Source organism: Bos grunniens, chromosome 22, assembly GCF_055505025.1.
Source record: "Bos grunniens cultivar Pamir isolate PY7600 chromosome 22, Bosgru_T2T1.0, whole genome shotgun sequence".
Taxonomy (NCBI): Eukaryota; Metazoa; Chordata; class Mammalia; order Artiodactyla; family Bovidae; genus Bos; species Bos grunniens.
In genome coordinates, this window is record NC_141186.1 from 44765428 (window position 1) to 44788273 (window position 22846).

At 37.5% G+C, this 22846-nt stretch overlaps 2 protein-coding genes across 27 annotated transcripts in view; one reads left to right on the forward strand and one right to left on the reverse strand.

Moving 5' to 3' along the window:
* The window catches only part of TASOR (transcription activation suppressor), a 51913-nt gene extending 40499 nt beyond the window's left edge, over window positions 1-11414 (forward strand). For 2 of the 5 annotated variants that reach the window (XM_086367419.1, XM_086367414.1), the window contains 7 exons: window positions 614-1548; window positions 4282-4404; window positions 5133-5292; window positions 5737-5845; window positions 7050-7228; window positions 7403-7567; window positions 8373-11414. In XM_086367419.1, the coding sequence (XP_086223545.1) occupies window positions 614-1548; window positions 4282-4404; window positions 5133-5292; window positions 5737-5845; window positions 7050-7228; window positions 7403-7567; window positions 8373-8905 (2204 nt within the window). In that variant the 3' untranslated portion in view covers window positions 8906-11414. Of the gene's footprint in view, window positions 1-613; window positions 1549-4281; window positions 4405-5132; window positions 5293-5736; window positions 5846-7049; window positions 7229-7402; window positions 7568-8095 lie in introns of all 5 variants that reach the window. The other 3 variants (XM_086367416.1, XM_086367417.1, XM_086367415.1) reach the window with 3 other exon arrangements.
* The window catches only part of CCDC66 (coiled-coil domain containing 66), a 104328-nt gene continuing 91569 nt past the window's right edge, over window positions 10088-22846 (reverse strand). For 14 of the 22 annotated variants that reach the window (XM_086367423.1, XM_086367424.1, XM_086367420.1 and 11 more), the window contains 9 exons: window positions 22679-22763; window positions 21670-21831; window positions 19979-20123; window positions 19387-19527; window positions 13679-14175; window positions 12790-12830; window positions 11966-12207; window positions 11591-11709; window positions 10088-10357 (listed from right to left, as the gene is read on the reverse strand). In XM_086367423.1, the coding sequence (XP_086223549.1) occupies window positions 10271-10357; window positions 11591-11709; window positions 11966-12207; window positions 12790-12830; window positions 13679-14175; window positions 19387-19527; window positions 19979-20123; window positions 21670-21831; window positions 22679-22763 (1519 nt within the window). In that variant the 3' untranslated portion in view covers window positions 10088-10270. The remainder of the gene's footprint in view (window positions 10358-11590; window positions 11710-11965; window positions 12208-12789; window positions 12831-13678; window positions 14176-19386; window positions 19528-19978; window positions 20124-21669; window positions 21832-22678; window positions 22764-22846) is intronic. The other 8 variants (XM_086367426.1, XM_086367421.1, XM_086367432.1 and 5 more) reach the window with 1 other exon arrangement.

Sequence of the window (22846 nt, forward strand, 5' to 3'; positions counted from 1 at the left end):
GCTAACATTGTAGCAAATCCACTATGCAACCCCATAGGTAAACAGCCCTATATATGAGAGCAAATATGAAAACAGATAAAATTATCCTAGATCCTGAATGCAACTTAGTCCCACAGCATTTCAGCTTGATGTTCTTTGACTTGCCTTACACTCAAAAGTTTTCATATTAAGAAGGTGTTACCACAGTAGTGGGCATTACTTCGCAAAGATTATAGGGGTTGAACAAGCTGTTGCAACTATTCTGATTAAAACATGTCTGTTAGAGTCAGGTGTATGGAAAGGTAGGGAAGCAGAAGTAAGCAAATGAGTTAATGTGTAGTGATGTTAAATTGGCATTTGTTTGATTACTTCAAACGTAATCAAAGAAAGTAACATTCAGACTTGTCATTTAAGCTACTGAAATACAAAAAGCAGCCATAAAATAAGGGCACATAGGTGATAGGATCATACCATTATTTGAGATTTTTACTCCACTTTTCAATACATAGTTTGTTCTAAATATATAGTTGACCTGGCCTTTTCCCCCCCTTATTTATGAGTTTGTATTTTCAGATGAGATTAATTTCAGATTAATATTGGATTGCATTTGTAATAATAAACTCTTCCTGTATAGGTATGAAATCACCAGAAGAACAGCTGGTGTGTCTGCCACCACAGGAGGCCTTTCCTAATGACCCCCGGGTAATAAGTAGACAGAGAAGCTCTGATTACCAGTTTCCATCCTCTCCATTTACAGACACACTGAAGGGCACCACTGAGGAGGACGTGTTGGCAGGTCAGGTGGTGGCAGTGGAGGAGCAGTGTGTGCCAGCACCAGAGCCACCCGCAGCGAGTGAGACCACAGAGAGGACAGTGCTAGGAGAGTACAATCTCTTTTCTAGGAAGATAGAAGAGATTCTGAAGCAAAAGAATGTTTCATATGTCAGTAGAATTTCCACACCTATCTTTTCAACGCAAGAGAAGATGAAACGGCTTTCCGAGTTCATATATTCTAAGACTTCCAAAGCTGGTGTGCAGGAGTTTGTAGATGGCTTGCATGAGAAACTAAATAGTATTATTATCAAAGCATCAGCCAAGAGTGGGAATTTGCCACCAGTCAGTCTTAATGATTCTTGTCCTAAGATAGCACTGAGTCCTCTGGCAAGGCATGTCATTCCAGTTTCTTCAGGCGACTTCAACAGTAAACACCGTCCTGAACTACTTGGTAGTGACCCTTTGAAAGACGCCAGCTCTCATGAGCAGCATTCCGCTTCAGCTTTGGGTTTAACTGAAGTAGCGGTGAACCAGCCGTATCAAGCCACAGAGCCAATGGTGACTTCTGATCATACTGTACCTGGTGACACTGCCCGGGAACCAGTAGAAAAAGAAACAGCAAAATCACCCAATGATGTAAACATTTCTGCCCAGCCAGCTCTTTCAAATTTTATAAGCCAGTTAGAACCTGAAGTATTTAACAGTTTGGTTAAAATCATGAAAGATGTCCAGAAAAATACTGTGAAATTTTATATTCATGAAGAAGAAGAGAGTGTGCTCTGTAAAGAAATAAAGGTAACTAAATGAGAAGGTAATCATAATGCTATCTAAACTTGTGTTGTTGAGTCTGACCTCTATAAAATGGATTTTTTGTTTGTTTTTTAAATGCTGACCATATTATTTTTTATAATTGAATGCAGAGTGGAGTCAAAGACTAGTAAGTTCAACTAAGTTCAGAACCTATGATCTATACATCTTAGAATTTTGAATCTTATTTTGCATAGTGTCACTTTAAAGACCAACTGCATACGTATTGCCATACCTTTACAGTATTGATTCAGAGATTTTAAATGTTTCTTGGGTTTTTTAACAAAGCAGAGGGAGAGATGCAGAGAAATGAAGTTGTCACTGTTTACCTCATGGCGTTTTATCAGTCAGACAGAAAACCAAAACCGTCCGGGATGACCTAATGACGGTGTCTTTTGGTGTTTATTGATGTCCTGGTCATGCCAGGGTTCCCTGTAGCCCTTATTGATCAAAAAACATAATTCTGAAAAACGTACCCAATCATGAAAAGATTCTTTATTGCAGGGAATCGTTTTTGTACTCAACCTGTGGAGTGGACTAGCATTTCAGGCAGTTGATTTAAAAAAAAAAAAATACACAGAGACAGATAAAATTCATAACACATGGGACAATTATATTAGTGGTTAACTAGTGATTAAATAGTAATAGTAGTTAGCCAATTAGTATTCACTAAACTGTATAGCATTTTAACTCCTTAAGGGAATGATTTGTTTGTGTCATTGTTTCTGTGAAAGTCGCTCAGTCATGTCCGATTCTTTGCAACTGCATGGACTGTATAGTCCATGGAATTGTCCAGGCCAGAACACTGGAATGGGTAGTCTTTCCCTTCTTCAGGCGATCTTCCCAACCCAGGGATCAAACTCAGGTCTCCCGCATTGCAGGCGGATTCTTTACCAGCTGAGCCACAAGGGAAGCAAGCCCTAGTTTTCCTTAGTAATGGAATGCCTTAGTTTTTTAAATATGCCTGCTCTCGTTTATGCAATTTACTTACCATGATGAGCTTCTGCTTTTTTAGTTAGAGGAAGCAGAAGGGACTGTAAGTGACTTACAGCCCAGAGTGCCTCAGAAACTCCATGCTTTGACACTCCGTGAGCCTTTGTCAGTTTGGGGATCTCTGATGTTGGCATACTTGACATGATTGCTCAGGGGAAGGTAAAGAGCATGGAAGTGGAGGCAGCCAAGTGCTCAGCATGTTGCCTTTACTCATTCCATGTAGTTCCTTGGGAAGATGAAACCAGATTTTTCAGGAATTTCTTGGTTGCATATTTGCCCTGTATGTTGAAGCATTGAGCTTCTCCACATTTTTTCACCCCCAGCAACATGTTTGCACGTCTTTGGGGGCATCACTGCACGTTGGCGTGGAGCTCAATGAGAGTGGGTCTGGCACGGTTCCCAGTGCGCTCAGCGTAACTCCCATCTCCCACTGTATTTTAAAGATTGTAAGACACTTAAAATAAATGTGTTTACTTATGAATGGTGGTTTTAATCATTATGGCTTAGAGTAAATCATATTTGTTATTTATTTTATATAGAAGAGAAAAAGGATGTTTATTTTAAAAATAAAAGGAAATTAGACCAGAATTTAACTCTTTTAATTAATACCCATTAGAAATTTTGCAAAATGTTAGAGTATGAATAAATAAATGAATAAAATAATAAAATTTATTATTATAAAGTTTTAAACTTCCTGAATATTTATGGAACCAAAATGATTTGTTGCTTTATGAGTTATACTCTTATATAAAACAAACTTGCATCTAAAGCTTCTTAGTGTAAACAGACCAAAAATTATAAGCTGCCCTATTAAGACACTTACTTCCTTTTTCATACCTTGACGGTAAGCTGCTCTGGGCTCTCTCCAGAGGCTTTAGCGGCTAGAGTGAAATGAAACACCATAGATGCTTCAGGGCTACAGAAACAACTTCTGTGGGTGTGACACTTGGAGGCAGCTCTTAAAAACTGGTAGGGGCAAGCTTGGTTTAGATTTATGGTTATCTAACCAGCCTTGCCAACCATGAGAAAATTAATCTTCTCCTGCGTCTGAAATGAGGAATGTGACCTTCAGAATCCTGCCTTTTGCTTCAGGGTTCAGGATTCCCCCAGCAAGCAGAGAGAGCGCTGCCGGGACTGCTTACCTTGTGTCCTTTGAGGTAGTACTGTGTCACCAGCATGGTAGGAGGCGTTATTGGGAGAGTCTGTTTTGTTTGAAGGTGTAGACTTGACAGGCAGGGCTAATTAATATGTAAGTACCACTGTACATATTGAAGCTCTGTATGAATGATCTTGGGGTGGTTGTGAATTAAATGAGCTTCAGCAGTTGGAAAAATGCTTTGTTACTTTGAAGGAATGTACTGGTAACTGCTGCAGAAAATCAAGGGCCTGCTTTAAAAGGAAGGGAAAATGGAAGGGAGGGAGTGGTTGCCCAGAATAAGTACTAAGTTAAAAACCTGGGCTAATCCATTCTTTCCGTTCTTTTACCCCAGCTGGCATTTACTTGGCTTTGACTGCATAGGATTTGTAATGCTGTGATTGTGACCGTGAAAGCTCTGAGCTTCAGAGTCTTCTCTAAGAGTGGCCTTGATCTCTGAGGGCCCTGGTGTAAAGGTCATCATTAATTATAGTCCAGTAGTTAAATATAACTATTATCTTGCATTTCTGGTGTTAAATGGATGTTTGCAAGAAGACTTTCAAATGTTGATTTAGTGTTTTTCTTTTCAACAGGAATATCTTATCAAATTAGGCAATACAGAGTGTCACCCAGAACAGTTTTTGGAAAGAAGATCAAAATTAGATAAACTGTTGATTATTATTCAAAATGAAGACATTGCAGGTTTCATTCACAAGGTAGACTATTCCACTGAATTCCTTACTTTGGTTGTAAAAAATCTCTACTATCTTTGAGACTGAAGCTGTTGGTTTTTAAAATATTAAGTTTTAAAGGAGATAAATCCTCGCACTTGGGACATGTAGGACCTGCACTGTGCTCTGTGAATTGACTTGTGGGATTCCTGTTTGCACCTCTGCAAAATCTTCAATTGTGGCCTATCCCATATCTTCCCTATTGCTTAGTCAAGAGTAAGAACATTGACTCCTTGAATGCCACTGGGTCTGCTGACTCTGTTGTTACCACCTTCATTCATATGTCCTTGGAAAACCTGTTTATACCTGCTGTTTGCCAAACCAGTTTCCCTGCCCCTCGGGTTTGGGGGTGCCCCATCTAGTCTTAGGAGCCTATGTCAAGCACCACTGCTCTCTGAAGTCTTTCGTGACTGTTCCAGGCTCTTGCCTCATTTGAATTCTCAGTACTCGCAGGGCAGGACAAGTTAGCATTCATCATTCTGAATGATGAATTTCCAGGTCTGTTATAAGTGCCTCTTCCTTAGAGTGTTCTGTCAACATAGATGCCCAGTACATGCTAGTCTGTATATTTGGAAAAAATGTAAATATTTTTGCATTTGACTTTTCAGAGGCAACACCCTAGCTAGTTAGTACAGGTGAGCCACAGTACGTTTCTTGTACATTTCACAGTTTAGTCTGTCCTTATTTCTATTTTTATTTTCGTATTTAAATAGGTACCTTGTTTGGTGACGTTAAAGAAGCTCCCTTGTGTTAGTTTTGCTGGTGTTGATAGTCTGGATGATGTTAAAAATCATACATACAATGAATTATTTGTATCTGGAGGTTTTATTGTTTCTGATGAATCCATTCTAAATCCAGAAGTAATCACAATTGGTAAGATTTATTGTCTTAAGCATGTAACTTCTGTCTTCTCTGGTTTTTCTCATAAGTGGCCCACTCGTACTTTTTTCATGTATTGTCCATTCTGCCAGCCAGGTAATTTCCACCATTTTTTGGAATGTTTATTACTACACATTTCTTTGCCATTCTTTTACTCTGTGAATAACTTCCTCTAAATCTGGCATAAAGCAGGGCTCTCTGCACCTGCTTCACTTAGATTACTTTTGGTTTTTGTTAACTTGTTTTTTTGTGTGTAGATTTTATTTTATTAGATCTTAGAGAGATTGCTAGATCTGTCTCCCTTTGAGGGGAGAAAAAAGAAAATACTACATAGGAAAGTAGGTGTTCCTATGTAATATCAGCAAACATGTTTTCCATAATTCAGTTGTGGAGTGACTTATTTATTGAATTTAAAATAAACTTCATTATCTCTAACAGAGAACCTTAAAAATTTTTTGACATTCCTTGAAGAACTTAGTACTCCAGAAGGAAAATGGCAATGGAAAGTCCACTGTAAATTTCAGAAAAAACTAAAGGAACTAGGCAGGTAAGGTTAGAAAAATAACTATATTGGTTGTTGACTTTAACATTTTGTTCACAGAATTTTGTTCTCTATGTTTATAGATGATAGATGCTGCTTGGTTGTCATAGGTATCTTTTACCAGCCAAAATGGTATTCTTATTTATGTAGAGGTTTGCCAAAGTTCTAGATAGGTGTATGACCTTTGCCATTTGGGTTTAGAATTATAAAATGAGATAATCAGCAGTTTTTTTTTTTTTTTAATGAAACTGTATACATGCCAAGGAACTGTATATATGCTAGATCAGGTCCTATCCCAGTTACTCTAATACTACTACACATGAGACAAGGATTATTTTTGACATAAGGGGTTCTATGATTAGTTCATAAATTTGTGTAAATAAGTGATTTCTAACATGTCCAGAAGTCACTTCTCAAAGTGTGATTCTTGGAATAGTAACTAGTCCCTTGAGAGGCTCTGCAAATGATTGTTGTCATCAGATGACTGCTAGAGTCCATGGAATGTCCTTCCTTACACAGTTAAGGGTCTGAGAAACTGTGGTTAAGGATACTGTTTACGTTCTGTCAGTCAGCATTTCCAAAACATAGGCCAAACAACTTTTTTTTTCTTCTTGTACCTGTTGAAGTTCCATGGCACATAATTAGGGAAATTCAGGCCTAAATAATTTTAAATTTTCATTGAATTTGATTTTTTAAAAACATCAAATCATGTGAAGTGTAGGCATTGGGCAAGTCTTTTATAACAGATACCAACACTGAGGCCCAAAGGTATAACCTGTTCAAGTTAGTACCCTCATCTTCTGACAACAGCCAGTAATTTCTGCCACAGGTTGCCTTGTGTCCGGAGGTAGAGATAGCTTAGAGCCATGTTCTTTTGGAAGGAAAGATTTATATCTTTCTGTCCTTTACGCCTTTCATTACATTTCTAAATTAGTGAAGTTGAAGAGAAGTGAAGTTTATTTAGTAAGTTGAGATTTTTGTCAGAACTGAGTAACTGGTCTTCAGGCTTTGGACCCAGAGAAAGCCTTTAACCATGGGATTGCACAGTTTCTACTCAACTCAGAAGCACCCATACATCAGGCAGTGAGCTAGGCAGTGTGGTTGTGATCAGTTGCCTCTATTGAGAAATTATGCTGTTAATTTCAAGCGAAAACATCCATACTAAATTTTAGAGATGCAGATCAGATACTGAACCTACTTAATTTCACAGATTGAATGCTAAAGCTCTAAGTCTGCTGACACTACTGAATGTCTATCAGAAGAAACATCTGGTTGAAATTTTGTCGTACCACAATTGTGATTCACAAACTCGAAATGCTCCAGAATTGGATTGCCTTATCAGACTTCAGGCTCAGAACATACAGCACCGACACATAGTCTTTTTAACAGGTAAAGCAAATGCTCTTAAGTTTTCTACTATGAATACAGGAATGTGGATGAAAGGATTTTGTGGTACTGTGTGGGGTGTTTATGAAAATGTGGAGGAGGGTTTTTTGAGGGCTGCGGACAGGCCTTATAATATTTTCAAGTGTTTTATATTCAACATTTTTTTCCCCCAAATAGAAAAGAGTATCAAGATGATTTCTAGTTATACTGATAATGGAATAGTGGTTGCAACTGCTGAAGACTTCATGCAAAACTTTAAAAACCTTGTGGGCTATCACAACTCAATCACAGAAGAAAACCTTCCATTGCTTGGTGCTAATGAGAATCTTGAGTCACAGTCAGGTAACTTTTCAGTAGTTTTCATTTTCTTTAAGGTAGACAGAAAAAGAATGGTTTTGTTTTGATTTCATATAATGAAAACTTATTTTGAAACTGCTCACCTCAGTGTAAACAGCTTCAGGGGAAGTGTTTCAAGGCGTTTATCATTCTTTTACTTAGAATATACAAAGATCTCATTTATTATACTGTAGTCTGTGTAAGCTGTTAATGGTAGACTGCATACTATACTTATATAGAGTAAGCATTTTCTTTGGAGGTAATGTAAGTATTACTGGCTTCTGTTGTGATTTAAAGCAGTTTAATGATAAAGTAGTAGAGATATCCATAGCTTTAGTCTTTTGTGAGATGGCCTCTGCTTTGGTTCCAGGTTTTATGTAAAATGAAAGATGTACTTTTTGTTTTCGAGGAAAAGCAGAGATGATCGAACATTTGATAGAGCTAACCAGTTTAGTAGTAATCCAGTGAAGCTAGATGTCAGAATTTTTATTTTATATTTGTCTTGTCAAATACTGAATTACCGTATAACTTTAGATGCTGTTTTGACATTAACCCCTTTGGAGCTGGGAGTTGGGATTTCCCAACATTAAACGTGAACACATTTCGCAGAAGCTTTTAGCATCGGATTATCTGGACATTCACACCTAGTGTGAGTGTTGTGACTAAGTGAACTTGTGGCAGAAGACCAAGCTTTAAGGGATTGTGGACTTGCAGACCCTGACGCGTTATATTGTGTGAGTAGTGTATAATTTTAAAACTTAAACAAATTGTGTATTTCAATAGAGGAGGACTTTTTGTTTTTTAAATGTAGCTCTTATAGAAAACGATGAAAAGGATGAAGAGGATATGTCTCTGGATTCAGGGGATGAAATCTCACAAATAGAAGTATGCAGCAATTTTCATTCAGAAATATTGGAGAAAGAGACCAAAGGATCACGTGGAACAGATCAAAAAAACAATATTCAAATTGAGTTGCAATCGTCTCTTGACTTGCAAAAAAGTTTATTAGAAGATGAGACTTATCAAATTGATTCTGCAGAGAGAGCTTCTATTGATAGAGTATGCTCTGAAGGAGAGAACAGTAATTCAGCTGAACAAGATTCATATAGCAGCTTTCAGGTTTATCACAGTCGATTAAATATGTCCCATCAGTTTAGTCATTTTAATGTTCTCACTCATCAGACATTTTTGGGCACACCGTATGCCCTTTCATCAAGTCAGACTCAAGAAAGTGAAAATGACTTTTTATCTGCTTATACTCAAAGCTTGGATAGAGAGAACTCTCCATCTCCATTAAGTTGGTGGAAAAGTGATTCTTGCAGGCCGTTTTCAAAAGAGAAATAATTACAGTAATTTTTAAAAATAGGTTGTTATGGACTTTTTCTGTTTCTTAAAAGTGAATTAACAATTTATATTTCTTTAAACAAAAGGTTTTTCCTTTCTCATTTTTTCCCCCTCTTATTTAAATCATGATGGCCTGTAACAGTTGAAGCCTCTGAAAATTGAAATAAATATATATATTTTTAACATATATTGTACTTGAATTATCTCATGTTGGCACTTCTAAGTTTTACACTTTATATGTCATCTGTACTTTGGCTTCAAATTGAAGCTTGTTTTATATATAAAACTAGGATATTTGCAAAAGGATAGTGCACAGTAGTGGCTTTACTTTTCTTCCTCTAATGTCAGATTATCCCAAATACTTTTGCTGAAATGATGTATCAACTATTGTATTTATTTAAGCTTTTGTATAGTGTTTTTACACAGGTATAAGCCAGTGATGTTAATAAATATTTACAGGATTTTGGCTCGATACCTCAGGATTTATCGAACAAAGCAATTTCATTAGGTTATAAAACTATGTACTTAGGACTTAATACCAGGCATTATTTTTTATCTTTAGACTTAACCATGTAATTTTGCCTGTTACTAAAATTTTGGTCAAGCTTTTATTTTTTTCAGTGCTTGTGTGGTCCTTAGACTTAACCAAATTCAGTTTCATATTTCAAAAGATAGGTTTCTGTTACTACAGGCAGTTACAGTTTGAAACCAACTTTGCTACAGGTTTTTAAATTGTTAGAAAAAAATATATGTATATTTTTCAGGTGGTATGTAAGCACTTAAGTGCTGTACCAAAGTACATGGTGGAGATAAAAATTTTGAATCCACATGTACTGGTTAAAAAAAATGCTTCTTCATTACTAATACAAACTGGTAGACGTTTTTAAAAACTATAGTTTCTACAATAAAAGTCATCAAAGGACTTAAAAAAACTTCCTCATAAGCCTAAGCTGAATCTGGGCTATTTTAGTAATGTTGGGACATCAGACCTTCCTTTGGCCACTAAAAGAACTGTAGGTCCTACTCTTCAAACTCTTTTTATAGACTATAATAGATACGTGGTGTTTCAATTAGTAAGCCTACATGTAAAGTGTGGAAGAACATTATCTGTAAACTCCAGGCTGTGTTAAGGTAAGTAGATAAATACCCACATTGTGACAGAGCAGGTAACTTTTTCTTAACTGAGCTTTTATGAAACTGTTTTATTGTTTTAAATACATAATATACATACACAGCATTTTTCTACATAATGTACAAGTTTTAAATAAGCATTTAAAAAATAAATTTAGGCTACTTGTAAAAACAGTTAAGCAACAACCACATTTTATAATTTGGAACACAAATGAAGGATTTAATTTTCTACATTTAAAATGAAGAACTAAAATTCTCTTCTTGATTTGCAGCTAAAGGCATGAGATTAGTTTCCAACTCCCTTTGCTTCTGGAGAAGGCCCTGAAATCACATTGATTTGTTAGTAAGGTGTGCAAATTAACCCTATTCTATATTTACTTTCAAAACATGTTTTCAATTTTTATACCAGACTTTCTCACTCGGATACTGTACTTACTATATATAGCTATTATAGATTTGTAAGACTGTCTTCATATTTTTAGCATAAAACCAATATGGATGGCTTTCCTTAAAGAGGTGCCACCCCCCCTTACCTTTTCCTCAAATGTCTTAAAAAGATCCTGAGTCTCCCTTAACATCCAGTGTATATGTTGACTGCATTAACCTTAGTGGCTGGCACAAGGCCCTGCTGAAATACGACATGGTCACTATACAGGTGAAGGTGTATGTGTATTACATTCTTTCTCTTAACCTCACAACTTTTGTCTCCTCTAAGCTAGACTATGCTTGTCATTTTGAAAGGTAATATAAGTAAAATCTGTGTGAATTTCCAAGCTTGAGTTACAAAACTCAGTCTAGGTGTAACCAATGCTAATGTGTAAAAAAGCTAAAGGATTCTTGATAATCCTGTATTAGTGGGGGTGATTTTCTAGCTTTATAGAAAAAAAATTGTTAACACTTGAATCAACAAGTTTATACAGAGGCATTTGTAAATGACTGGACATGGAAAAAGTACTCCTAAAACTACAGTTTGTTTTGGAAAAGTATACTGTGAATCAAAACTAACTGCAAACACAGTTTTGAATGTCATTATTTTTTAAAGCACAGCAACAGGTGTTTGTTTCAAGGCTACCTGATAGAGAAAAGTTATAGACTTAAATATTGGAATTTTTACCTGAGCAAGGTAATGAGTCACAGTTGGTCTGGGAGAAAAAGTCTGGTAAGACGATACATGTAATTTCACACTGAGTATATAGTGCTCTTTGGGTCTTACATCAATGCTCTGTTCTAAACACAGCCAACACATGCATTTTAAAAAATTTGTGAACTGCATTACTAAGAATTAAACCACAACTGTACTTGTTTTCGGGCCTTATTGATCATGCTTTGCCATTTCAAATGTATGCATTTTCATTCAATAAAGTTGTTTTAATACTCATGTCTCATGATTTCATGCTGGAAAGAAATACTCTTAGAGATGGCAGTGTGAATCAAATAGAAGAAAAGAGGTGACCTAAGTCATGTAATCATCAGTCTGGCTTAAGTAACTGCTTAGCCATTCTAACACTCCTCCACCAGAATATGGTCACACCTACACTTTTGAAAGGCTCATACCTGTCTCAGATCTGATAGTCCCTTAAGGATTGCTTGTTGTCGATCCCTGTTTTTCACCAAGTTAGGATTAAGAAGTGGGTCCCTGAGATGGTCAGAGGCAAACAGCTCTTGTTCTCGGTCTGAGGTGAGACAGGATGTAAATGACAAAAATCAAATACATTTTTGATACTATGAAATAGCCCTATGCTATAATTTTCTAGGGATTCATTAATTTATATCCTAGGAAAGCACCAATTTAAGTAATACATATTCAATACAAAATTTTACACTTGACTCCAAAAGAGTGAAATCCTACCCCTCCTGGGGTAAAACTTATTAGTATTACTCAAATACTAATTTGGATTTTGAATTTAGGGTGGGGATACATTTACTTACCATGTGCATTTTGGTACTGAGGATTCTGAGTTACAGGCCTAGACAATGGTGCATCTGGATCCAGGTAATAGACCTCCTTGGTTCGGACATACGGAATAAAATGAAATGGATCAGAAATCCCAGGTGATAATTCTGTTTGACTATGTCCCGATGTCAGATTCTCTCTTTCATAATTACTATTTTTTAGTGTCTGAGTTTGTTGCGTTCTGCTTTTCACTGCCGGAATTGGTGGCGACTGAGACCTGTATTTTCCCAAAACACAATAAAGGACTTAAAGCATTAATCAACTATTGTGTCTTTTATTTTAGATTAAGCATTTTCTATTCTTCAGTCACTTTTCAGTTTATTCTAAATGTACTTATAACATCTTAGGGAACACTGTGTGTAAAAGGCTTGAGTTTTATGATAATTTTTCCTAAAATAAGCCAATAAAATGGGATTAATTTGGGAGTTACTACCACTTCCTGAGGATATACATATACAGACACACTTTAGAACAGGGAGAAAACTTAAATTTAACAACTTATGCCACCTGAAGTAAACTTGCTATTAGAGCCACATTCAGAGACAACTCTAAACCAGATGGTTCATACCCAAAAGCAGAGAATAAAAATCTAACGATTCTAAATTTACCATTGGTTATTTTCTATTGCTAACCAGTCATTTCCCTCTCCTCTCAATCCAAGGAGAATGTCTATTCCACTGTTGACATCTGGAAAATCAACACTTTAAATCTGGAGCTAATAGAAAATGTCACATTCCTGCTTAGGCTGACCGTTATATCACATAAAAAGCGCTAAGTAGCAATGAAAACCATAACATACCTTTCCCTGCTAAAACAATTAGTTCTCAGAGGTTCTTCTTCCTATATGATGGATATACAAATGTAGAAAGGAGTAAATAACAGCATTTCCATATATCCCCACAAATAACTGTAGTGGTTTACTTGTTACAATGTTTCTCAATGATTTGAGCAACAGATACTAGGTAATAATAGGCTAGGTATTTCTCCAGAGAAACCAAACCAGTCATTCCTGACCTTGCCCATTATCCTCTGGATATATGGGTTATATCTCTCAATGAGTGTTGGTTCAAATATTCATTGTCACTGGTTGTTTTAGTCTTTAAATTGTGTCCGATTCTTTTGCAACCTCCTGGACTTAGGCTCCTCTGTCCATGGGATTCTCCAGGCAAGAATACTGGAGTGGGTTGCCATTTCCTTCTCCAGGGGATCTTCCACCCCAGGGATTGAACCCAGGTCTCCTGCATTGGCAGGTGGATTCTTTACCACTGAGCCACCAGGGAAGCTATGTACAGACTATAAACGAGTTTTGAATGGGTATTTGAATACAGAAATCTATACAGGGTTTAAGTGTAAATTTTTTCTGTAAAGGATAGTAGACTCAGCTTTGTAAGCCACGTGGTGTCTGTTGGAATTACTCTGATAAAACTTTTCTTGCGGCGTGAAGTTAGCCACAGACACAAGAATGAGCATGGATGTGTTCCTAAAATACTGCATGTGCAATAGCAGGCGGCAGTTACTACATTTGCAGCCTGCTTCTGCACATACAGTATTTTGCTCGTGGGCCATAGTTTGCTGACCCCTGGTATAAAATAAAGCAAATTTCTTGTCAAAACATGCATGTGAGGAACTGTAGTCTCATTCTACAAACTTTGATGCATTTTAAAAAATATTTTTTAGAACAGCTTTACCTTTCTGACTAGCTGTCGCCTGAAACTTGGATCAGTTTCTTGATGAGATGAAAGAAGAACTTCTGGTGAAGTGCCTCTATTTTGAGAGATTTGTCCAGGATTACTTCTTTCAATCAAATGAAGCAGTTCCATCTGCCTTCTTACCTTTTTTTCTTCTCTCAGCTTTTGAAGTTGTTTAGGGTACTTTTCTGACGCGGGAATATACCTTCTGAGTGGCTTATTTATGTTCCAGTCAGGCCTTTTAGGACACTTCTTCATATGTTTTGTTTGCTTCTCTCTTCTTGTGATCTGATTACACTGGTCATTATACCAACTGTTTTCTTTTTCTAAGTTGGCTCCTTTAATCTGACTTACTAGTTCTTGCTTGTTATTCTTAGTGTTAAACTGTTCATTAAATTCTGCAGCAATCTCAGGGGATGAACAATTTATAATTTCCCTCTCTGACACCGATCCACAGCGTGATTCTGTATTGGTAAATACTCCTATATTTAAGTCATCTAAAAAAAAGTTTCAGGTGATTAATTTTTCTTAAAATTGTGGTAAAATATACATAATGCAAAACTTACCCATCTTAACCATCTTTTCAAAGGTATTAAAATTGCCCTCAAAAACTTTGTTTTGAAAATAAATTCCAAAGTTGTAAAGCAGGGAGTTCAGCTCAGTGCTCCGTATTGACCTAGAGGGGTGGGATGGGGGAGGTGGGAAGAAGACGCAAGAGGGAGGAGATACCTACATACATATGGCCCTTTCACCTTGTACAGCAGAGACTAATGCAACATTGTAAAGCAATTATATTCCAACAAAGAAAAACCTCTATACCCACTAAACAACTCCTTCCCCCTTCCTGCCACCTGGTGGCAACCACCATCCTACCTTGTATGATTCTGACCACTATAAACACAAGTAGAATCTAAGGTATTTGTCTTTTTGTGACTTATTTCAGTTAGCATAATGTCCTCAAGGTTCATCCAAGCTGTAGCATATGTCAGCATTTCCTCCTTTTTAAAGTGTGAGTAATACACCATTGTGTGTGTGTCTGTAGACACATACCCCAAAGGATTCCATTGTGTATATACCACATTTTTATTCATTCATCTGTCAGGGGACAGCTATTCAAGACCTCACTTTTTGTAGCTGTTCTGGGTATACGCCCATAAGTGGGACTGCTGGAACAAACAGTAATTGTACTTTAAATCTTCTGAGGCAGTGTCACAGTTTGCCATAGCAGCTGAACCATTTTACATTCCCACCAATAAGGCACAAGTGTTCTAGTTTTCCTAAATCTTTCATTAAACCCTTTTTAAGTGCACAATTCAGTGGTACCAAGCACACCCATGAGGCCACACAATTCCAGAACCAATCAACACCTCCCGCAGAAACCCTGCACCCACTGCAGTAACTCCCCATTCCACCTCCTTCCCAAACCCCAGCAACCTCACTCTACTATCCATACGTGAATTTGTTCATGAACCCCAGATTCCTTATACCAGTGAAACTATTAATATACAGTATTTGTGCCTCCATGCACAACTGCCCCCTCCCCTCAACTCCAGCTTATTTCATTCAGCATAAGGCCTTTAAGGGTCATTCAACTTGTAGCACATATCAGAATCTTAGATGATTCATTCTTACCATCACATAATAGAGATCACTTTTTAAACCCAACTTCCAAAAAAGATTTGTCCTGGTTTTCACTTAGAAATGCAAGATTATAATTTCTAGGGAAATGTTGATTGCTCCTGATAGTGCATTTCATGTATTTGTTTTAATGTTTCATGTACCATCATGCTCTGCCAGCAGACTATCCCTGAATTGCATATAACCTTTCACTTTTTTCCATTTTGAAAACAAGAAAAGTTCACCATTGGGAAAAAAGACATCTGAAATTTCCTTACAACTTATATAATGTTCATGATTATACATATGCTCTACTGTCACAACAGCTGGTAGCCTCAAAATTACAAAGGCTATTTTTCCACATATGATTGAAATTTTAAATTCACAAGTAGCTAAGCAAAGGAGGTCTGGAGTGCCCATTTAAAAAAAAAAAAAAAAAGTCCACCTATTAATCTAAATGTGTTATTCCAGGCTAGAGCTGCCCCAGGCCTAATCCCTACTAGTAAGGCTGCCCAGCCCACATCCTCATACTGGATATTGTTTGCCATTTTAGACCCATTTATACCCTTCTCTCCCCTGCTCTCAGGCTGATGGGTAAAAACCTTATCAGTGGTTTTCTGGATCCTTAGGCTTCTGTTTTTATCAAGAGTGTTCATATGTAGATTACAGGAAGGGAAAAGACAATTCAGGGTATTTATTCCACTGTCTCAGTCCCTATGAGCTAACCTCAGGCTGACTACCTTTCCCAAAGGTCACAGTTCCCCTCAAAGTTACCTCTATCCAACGCTTGTCTTCTAGATTCCAATAATACTCCAGTTGCTACTAGCACCAAAGCATTACTGCTATATTCCCGCACATCCACTCCTTTGAAAATAATCCCTTTCTAAATAAGTCATCTTTAATTACTCTACTGATATTTGAGGACCCTGATGGATTACATTCCCTCAGAGTCACCCAGTGATGATATACATAATTTCACGGTCTTAAAAACTTAATTTGACTTTAGTTGATGTGTAGGATTTATATAACTTTGTTATTACTCTGGACATAGAGAAGGGACCAAACTAGATTTCACACTAAGAGCTAACTATAAAAAAAAATACCAAGGGCTCATGAGCAGAATGATTTCAGATAACTAAGCAGGTTGCTTTAACCCTCTCTTCCTTTTTCAAATTCCTTTCTACTTTCCTGTCATAGGATGTGGGTAATCTCGTTATACTGAAGAAAGATCTAAGATTAACTGGCAGAAAATAGTGTTATGTAGAGAATGGATTTCTGTAAGACAGTACCAGCCAACTCCTATTTCCAGAGGAATATTATCCCCTACTTAATGGCAAGGCAAATTGTTTTTTGTCTTAAGTTACCAAGACCACAAATACCTGATAGCAGGGTCTACTGGTAATTAGTTTAAAGAGTGAAGGGCTCTAGTTCAAGGTGGTGACCTATGAAGATACTGAACTCACCTCCGATGGACACACTCAACCTACACATACATATGGAACAAGTTCCTCTTAAAAAACCTAAAAAACTGGCTGGGCGACCCCTACATACTGGGCAAGTGAGAAAGCCCCACTATCCAAGCAGGTGTGAGAGGCTGAGCCACCATCGAGCTATAAACCCTGTCTCTGTGCTACAACCCACAATTGGGAGGGAACTCAAGACTCAGGAGCTTTCCTCCAAGGAGCGAAGGGTTTGAACCCCACATTGAGCATCCCCACTTTTAAGATCTGCACAGAATAGATAAATGCCCCAAAACATCTAACATGAAAACCAAAACGACTCAAAGCTACAGCAGAAGGGAAAAAGAGCTCTTCAAGGGTCACCTACTCCCGGGCCCAGTGCAGAGGCAGCCAATCACACCGATACGAAGGAAGCTCATTTAAAATTAGGTTGAAAAAAAAATTAGTTGAAGCGTTGCCCCAAGGGGTAGGCATGTAACAACACATCTACGGGCTTGCTGGAATTCTCTCTCTCACAGTGGGGGTGTGGAAAGAGGCTGGTGGGCATCACCTTTTATTTTAAAAAAAGAACCACCACCACTAGGCTTGTTATTTCCACCTTGCTGCCCCTGCCCTGTCACACTCCGGAGCTTCCAGGGGAGTGGCGGGAGGCATCTTAGCACTCTCCCTCCCCCTTATTCTAGCTGGTGCCCGCCATCTTCACCCTCTCCCTTTACCCCAGGCCAGAGAGCCAGTATCTCCCGGCAGGGAACTTCTGCGAGCACCTGGTGCCCTGGTTTCTGCAGCTGTTGCCCAGTGGCTGCCCCCTGACAGACTGGCTCTGGAGGCCAGGGTCCCATGGCCTTATTCTTGGGTCCCATGAAACTGTAACAATCCGAGAAATAGCTCTTGACAGAGTATCAACCCCAAGGACACTGCATAAGCAGCAGGCTAAAACAAACCACCAGTCTTTCTGAAAAAGATCCCTACTTGCTTTTCCAAAAGGTTTAGCCTGAAGGAAAGGCTTGAGTTTGGCACACATCGAGGGGCCTATGGATAAGCTCTCAGGGAATGGAGGTCATTAGATGTAACCTTTGCATATTTCCTCTGCCTTACGCCAGCAAGGCAGTGTTTCCCCAGAAGTTTATAGGCTTGTATGGTGTCCCAAGTTTTGCAGGTGCCGCTAGGGGACACCCTACAACACCTGGTCCCAGTGGCCAAGGGCTTCTGCTGCAGGTCCCACAGGACTCTAACCAATGGGGCGTGTGTTCCAGATCTCATGAGACCAAAACAGTTGAAGAGACAATTACTGGCAGGTTGCCAACCACAGAGCACCGGACAAACAAAGCTGAAACACATACTCTCATCTTTCCATGAGAAAGGTCTAGCGGCAGGCCTCAGGTCTGCATACACCCAGTCCTGCTGCGTTTCTCAGAGCAACCCATCTCACAGTCACCTCTGCTTCACTGCAGCCTGCTGCTATCTCCCAGAAAAGAGCTTTACACTTGTTTGGAGCCCCAGTCTGTGCCACTGACAGTATAAACATCACGGTATATACCTGAAACTAATGTTATGCATCAGTTATATCTCAATTTTACATTTTAAAATAAAAAGTTACTGGAAGTTATTTTTTTTTAATTACTTTAAAAAAGACATTTCCTGGACATATAGGTGGAGGGCTGAAAGGATTCACAGTAAGCCTATGATAATGACACCCAACATGGGTATTACTTAATTACTTATGTAAAAATTTAAAAGCAGCACATGAAAAGATGCTTAATGTCAGCAGTCATGATGAGAGAGCACTTTACAACCATGAGAATTAGTACGAGTGAGGCTATAAAGAAACTGGAACCTTCATACATCACTGGTGGGAATGTAAAATGGTATGGCTGCTTTGGAAGACAGTTTAGTAGTTCTTCAAAACTTTAAACATACAGTTACTCCATGACTTTGCAATGCTACTCTTCTCCCCCAAGAGACTGAAAATCTATGTCTACGTAAAAATTTGTACAGTAATGCTCACAGCAGCATTATTTCTAATAGCCAAAAAGTGGAATTAAATGGAGGAACAAAAACAAAATATGGTGGTATATGCATAAAATGGAAAACTGTTCAGTGATAAATAGGATGAAGCCTTACTGTCATATGTTACAATAGAGATGAACCTTAAAACATGCTAAGTGAAAGAATCCAGACAGAAAAGATTTCAATCATATGGAATGTCCAGAATAGACAAATCTAGAGACAGAAAGTAGTCTGGTGGTTGCCCAGGAATAGAGAGGAAGGAGGAAATGGAGAATGACTGTTGATGGGTACAGAGTTTCTTTTTGGAGTGGTAAAAATGTTCTAAAAAATAACTATGGTGATGGCTGTACAACTCTGAATATAAAAACTGAATTGTATCCTTTAAAAAACACTGAACTGTATCCTTTAAAGGGGTTAATTTAATGCTATGTAAATTATATCTTAATAAAGGTGCTATAGTGAAATTAAAAACCAAGAGATATCTTCATTTTCTCTTACTTGAAAACCTTAAATTCCTTTAAATTTTAAACTTTAAATTAATTTTAAACTTTAAATTAATTTAACTTAATTTTAATTGTGATTTTAAGTAAACTTTAAGCCAAATCACAATTTATCAACCAATACCTGTCTGCACACCAGTGTCCTTCCTGGGAGAGGTTGTAGAGTTGATATATGTATTCATTTTACCACTCACTTTATCCAAGCCATGTCTTGAGTTTCCAGTGTTGTTAGTAGAGGCGTTATATTCCACTTGTATTGTATCAACTGGCAAGAGAAGTAAGTTTTCTGATAAAATGATACAGCAGCAAGTAAATGCATATAAGACTTTTAGTTTAATCAAGTAGTGTAAACACTGCAATAAAAATTTAGAAGGGCTAAAGTTTCTTATAAAAAGTTATCAGCATTTTTGTCCCTTACTGAACTTAGGGAGATTACTTAATGGACAACTCTGTACAAATGGGTACAAAAGTATACATTTTACCTATTGTGAGGGAAATGTTAAGAAAATATATGTGAAAAGATACTGAAAAGTTCAGCATTATTTAGTTCTACTCTTAACGCAATTTCCCAAGTAAGCATTATAAAATTACATTAGTTCAAAGTCTGAAATTCCTTAAAAAGTATTTAGTTAACAAGTGTTTAAAGGTATTAAAAAGAGGCAATTATTCTCAATCTTAAAAAAATACTATATAAATAAAATTCTAGTTGTGCTTACTGCCTAGATTTTGAATCAACCTAGAAGTGTCATGTCCCTTTTGAGCCAATTCTCGGATTCTCTGTTCTTGTTTCAGTCTCTGTGCCAGCTCCTGCGCTCTCTGCATCGTCTGGAACAGCTTATTCGTCTGCAGAGTCATCATTTCCTATCAATGTTGAAGTGCACAAAGTTATAAGTACAATTATCAAACATGTACAGACGTGACTATTCTCTCTCAGTAATAATAATTTTCTAAGTTCCTACTATATGCCAGGCACGATTCAAGAAACTGAGTAGCGCAGCCAACAGAACAAAGTTCCTTCCTTTTTGGAGCTCATATTTTAGTATCTTTTTCTACAGCTGATTAGACCACAAACACAAAAACTCTTTCACCCACTCAAGATTATACTAATAAAGTTTCCAAAGCTTCTAAAACCAATGGTCAACTACATAATTTTATTAAGGTAAAAGAAAACTAGAGAGGCCAGAAAGTTTTGAGTTTCCAAGACAGCAAAAGAGACACTGATGTATAGATCAGTCTTATGGACTCTGTGGGAGAGGGAGAGGGAGGGGAGATTTGGGAGAATGGCATTGAAACATGTATAATATCATGTATGAAACGAGTCGCCAGTCCAGGTTCGATGCACGATACTGGATGCTTGGGGCTGGTGCACTGGGAGGACCCAGAGGGAGGGTATGGGGAGGGAGGAGGGAGGAGGGTTCAGGATGGGGAACACAGGTATACCTGTGGCGGATTCATTTCGATATTTGGCAAAACTAATACAATATTGTAAAGTTTAAAAATAAAATTTAAAAAAAAAGAAAAAAATCACAAACTTTTTTGCCAACCCACTAGATAATTAAGAACTAATACTCAAGATTTATGGTCATTTTTTATAATTCAAGCAAATGACATTCTTTTTTCATGTACGTAGTTATTTCATAGATGTAGTTGGCTCAGAATATTCTATGTATCCAAATCGGAAACTAAACCATTTGTACATTCATCAGCTAATTCTGAAGCAAAGGTTGCAAGCGGGAACTGGCAAGTAAAGGCGAGCTCTCGACGCCACCACGCTGCCTCCAAGCTCCAGGGCAAGTGCTGTGTTGTCTCTTCTGTAAATTTCATGAACCTTTGGCGATCGAACGTCACTGTATAATCTGCTCTTTGTCAGGTCCACTCAAACACAGCGCTTGGTATCACCATACCTATGCAGTCTGTACCACTTGCTACAGAGGTTCTCCTACTCTTTTTAACAGATCTTTAATTAGCACAGAGGAATCCTCTAACATAGCAACAGAATCTATGATCAATCCCAGCCAGTCATTCTGCAAGTAAATGCTCCTGTTCACAAATGAATACAGACAGAAAGCCCAATCATTTCTCTTAACATATCTAGAAATGTATTAATAATCATTGCTTAGGAAACACTTCAAAATTAAGCATATGGAAAATTTTTGTTTTATGTTGTAATAACTCATCTTGACCTCCCCTCTCCTCAGAGAAAAAAAAATAGCATCTGTGAAAAAATCTTTTGAAAAAATAACAGCTCCAGCTTTCTTCCTACTTACAAAACCTTTACACAAAGCTTTAATGCTTCTGTATACAGCTTCACTATTTCAAAATACATGCAAATATTCTGTTTATTTTTTCTTTAAAAACAAACCCACTTTTACTTTAAAATGTCACAGTTAGGATACAGATAACCTACTTCCTTTTGTTTTTGCTTAAGTATGTCTTCTTCATACTGTTTCTGCATCTCTTCTCGTTCCCGGGCTAGGCGACGCTCCTCCTCTTGTTCCTCCTTCTTTCTCTGCTCTTCTTCGAGCTGCTTTTTCTTGCGCTTCTCTTCTACCTGAGCAGTGATAGCTTTCTAACTCAAACAGTAAGATAAATCACTGTCATAAATTTAAAAAATTCACACAGCATTTTTCTGGTGTTTCAAAACGTTCATCAAATATAGAGAAGGTAGTATGTACATGAGTTAAGTTAGAATGTCAAGTTAAATTAGAATGTCAGGTTTTCCCCATCTCCCACCTGTCAAGTTCTACGTGCCTTCTCTTTAACCCCAGGAGGGCTCTTAGAAGAACCAAGAGAAAACCAACTGAGGAAAGAATCTCAGTGTTTAACATAGTGCCTGGTAAAAAGAGCAGATGCTCCATAAATGTCTGTTCACTTAATTGACTATTAGCTACATGAACTAAGCCAAATCTTCACACAGTAGACATTTTAAAGAATTATTAGACATTCAAGTCCCTTTAGTATTAGACTAAAATTAGGGTAGAATTTTAATCTTAGTTTCCTTTCTTATATTATCTGCTAGATTTCTTAATCATAATTTTACCTCAATCCTTTATATATATTTCCCTTTCAAAGACCTAATTCTCACCCTGAACAGAATTCAGAAGAACTGGAGGGAAAAACAAAAAAACAACTCAATACTAACTTAAACAGATTCAGTATCATTTCAGATACACAACCTATACATTAGAGACCTTCTCTCTTGGAAGGCAGGTGGTTGTAGCATGTGATACGACCTAGTTATCAAAATGAGCATGATTCTAACATAACGCCAGTTGGGGTAGAAATTAGATGTAATCACAGGATTGTACAGGCTTGTGCTATAAATTTATAGCAAAATTTTAATTTCCATTCACTTAGGTATCTAGGCCACGACTACTAACTATTAAGGCAAAGAACAACATGTTACAATGCAATACCTGATGTTCTAACTGCTTTTGTCGCCTCCTGTCTCGTTCCTCAATCTGAGCTGGGTCCAAAAGAGCAGTCATAGAACGGAGAAAGCTGCCAAGAGAGACATATTAGCTACTTAAAACCCACAACGGTGGCTTTAACAAACTACTAACTCATTTTTGTTTGAAATACAT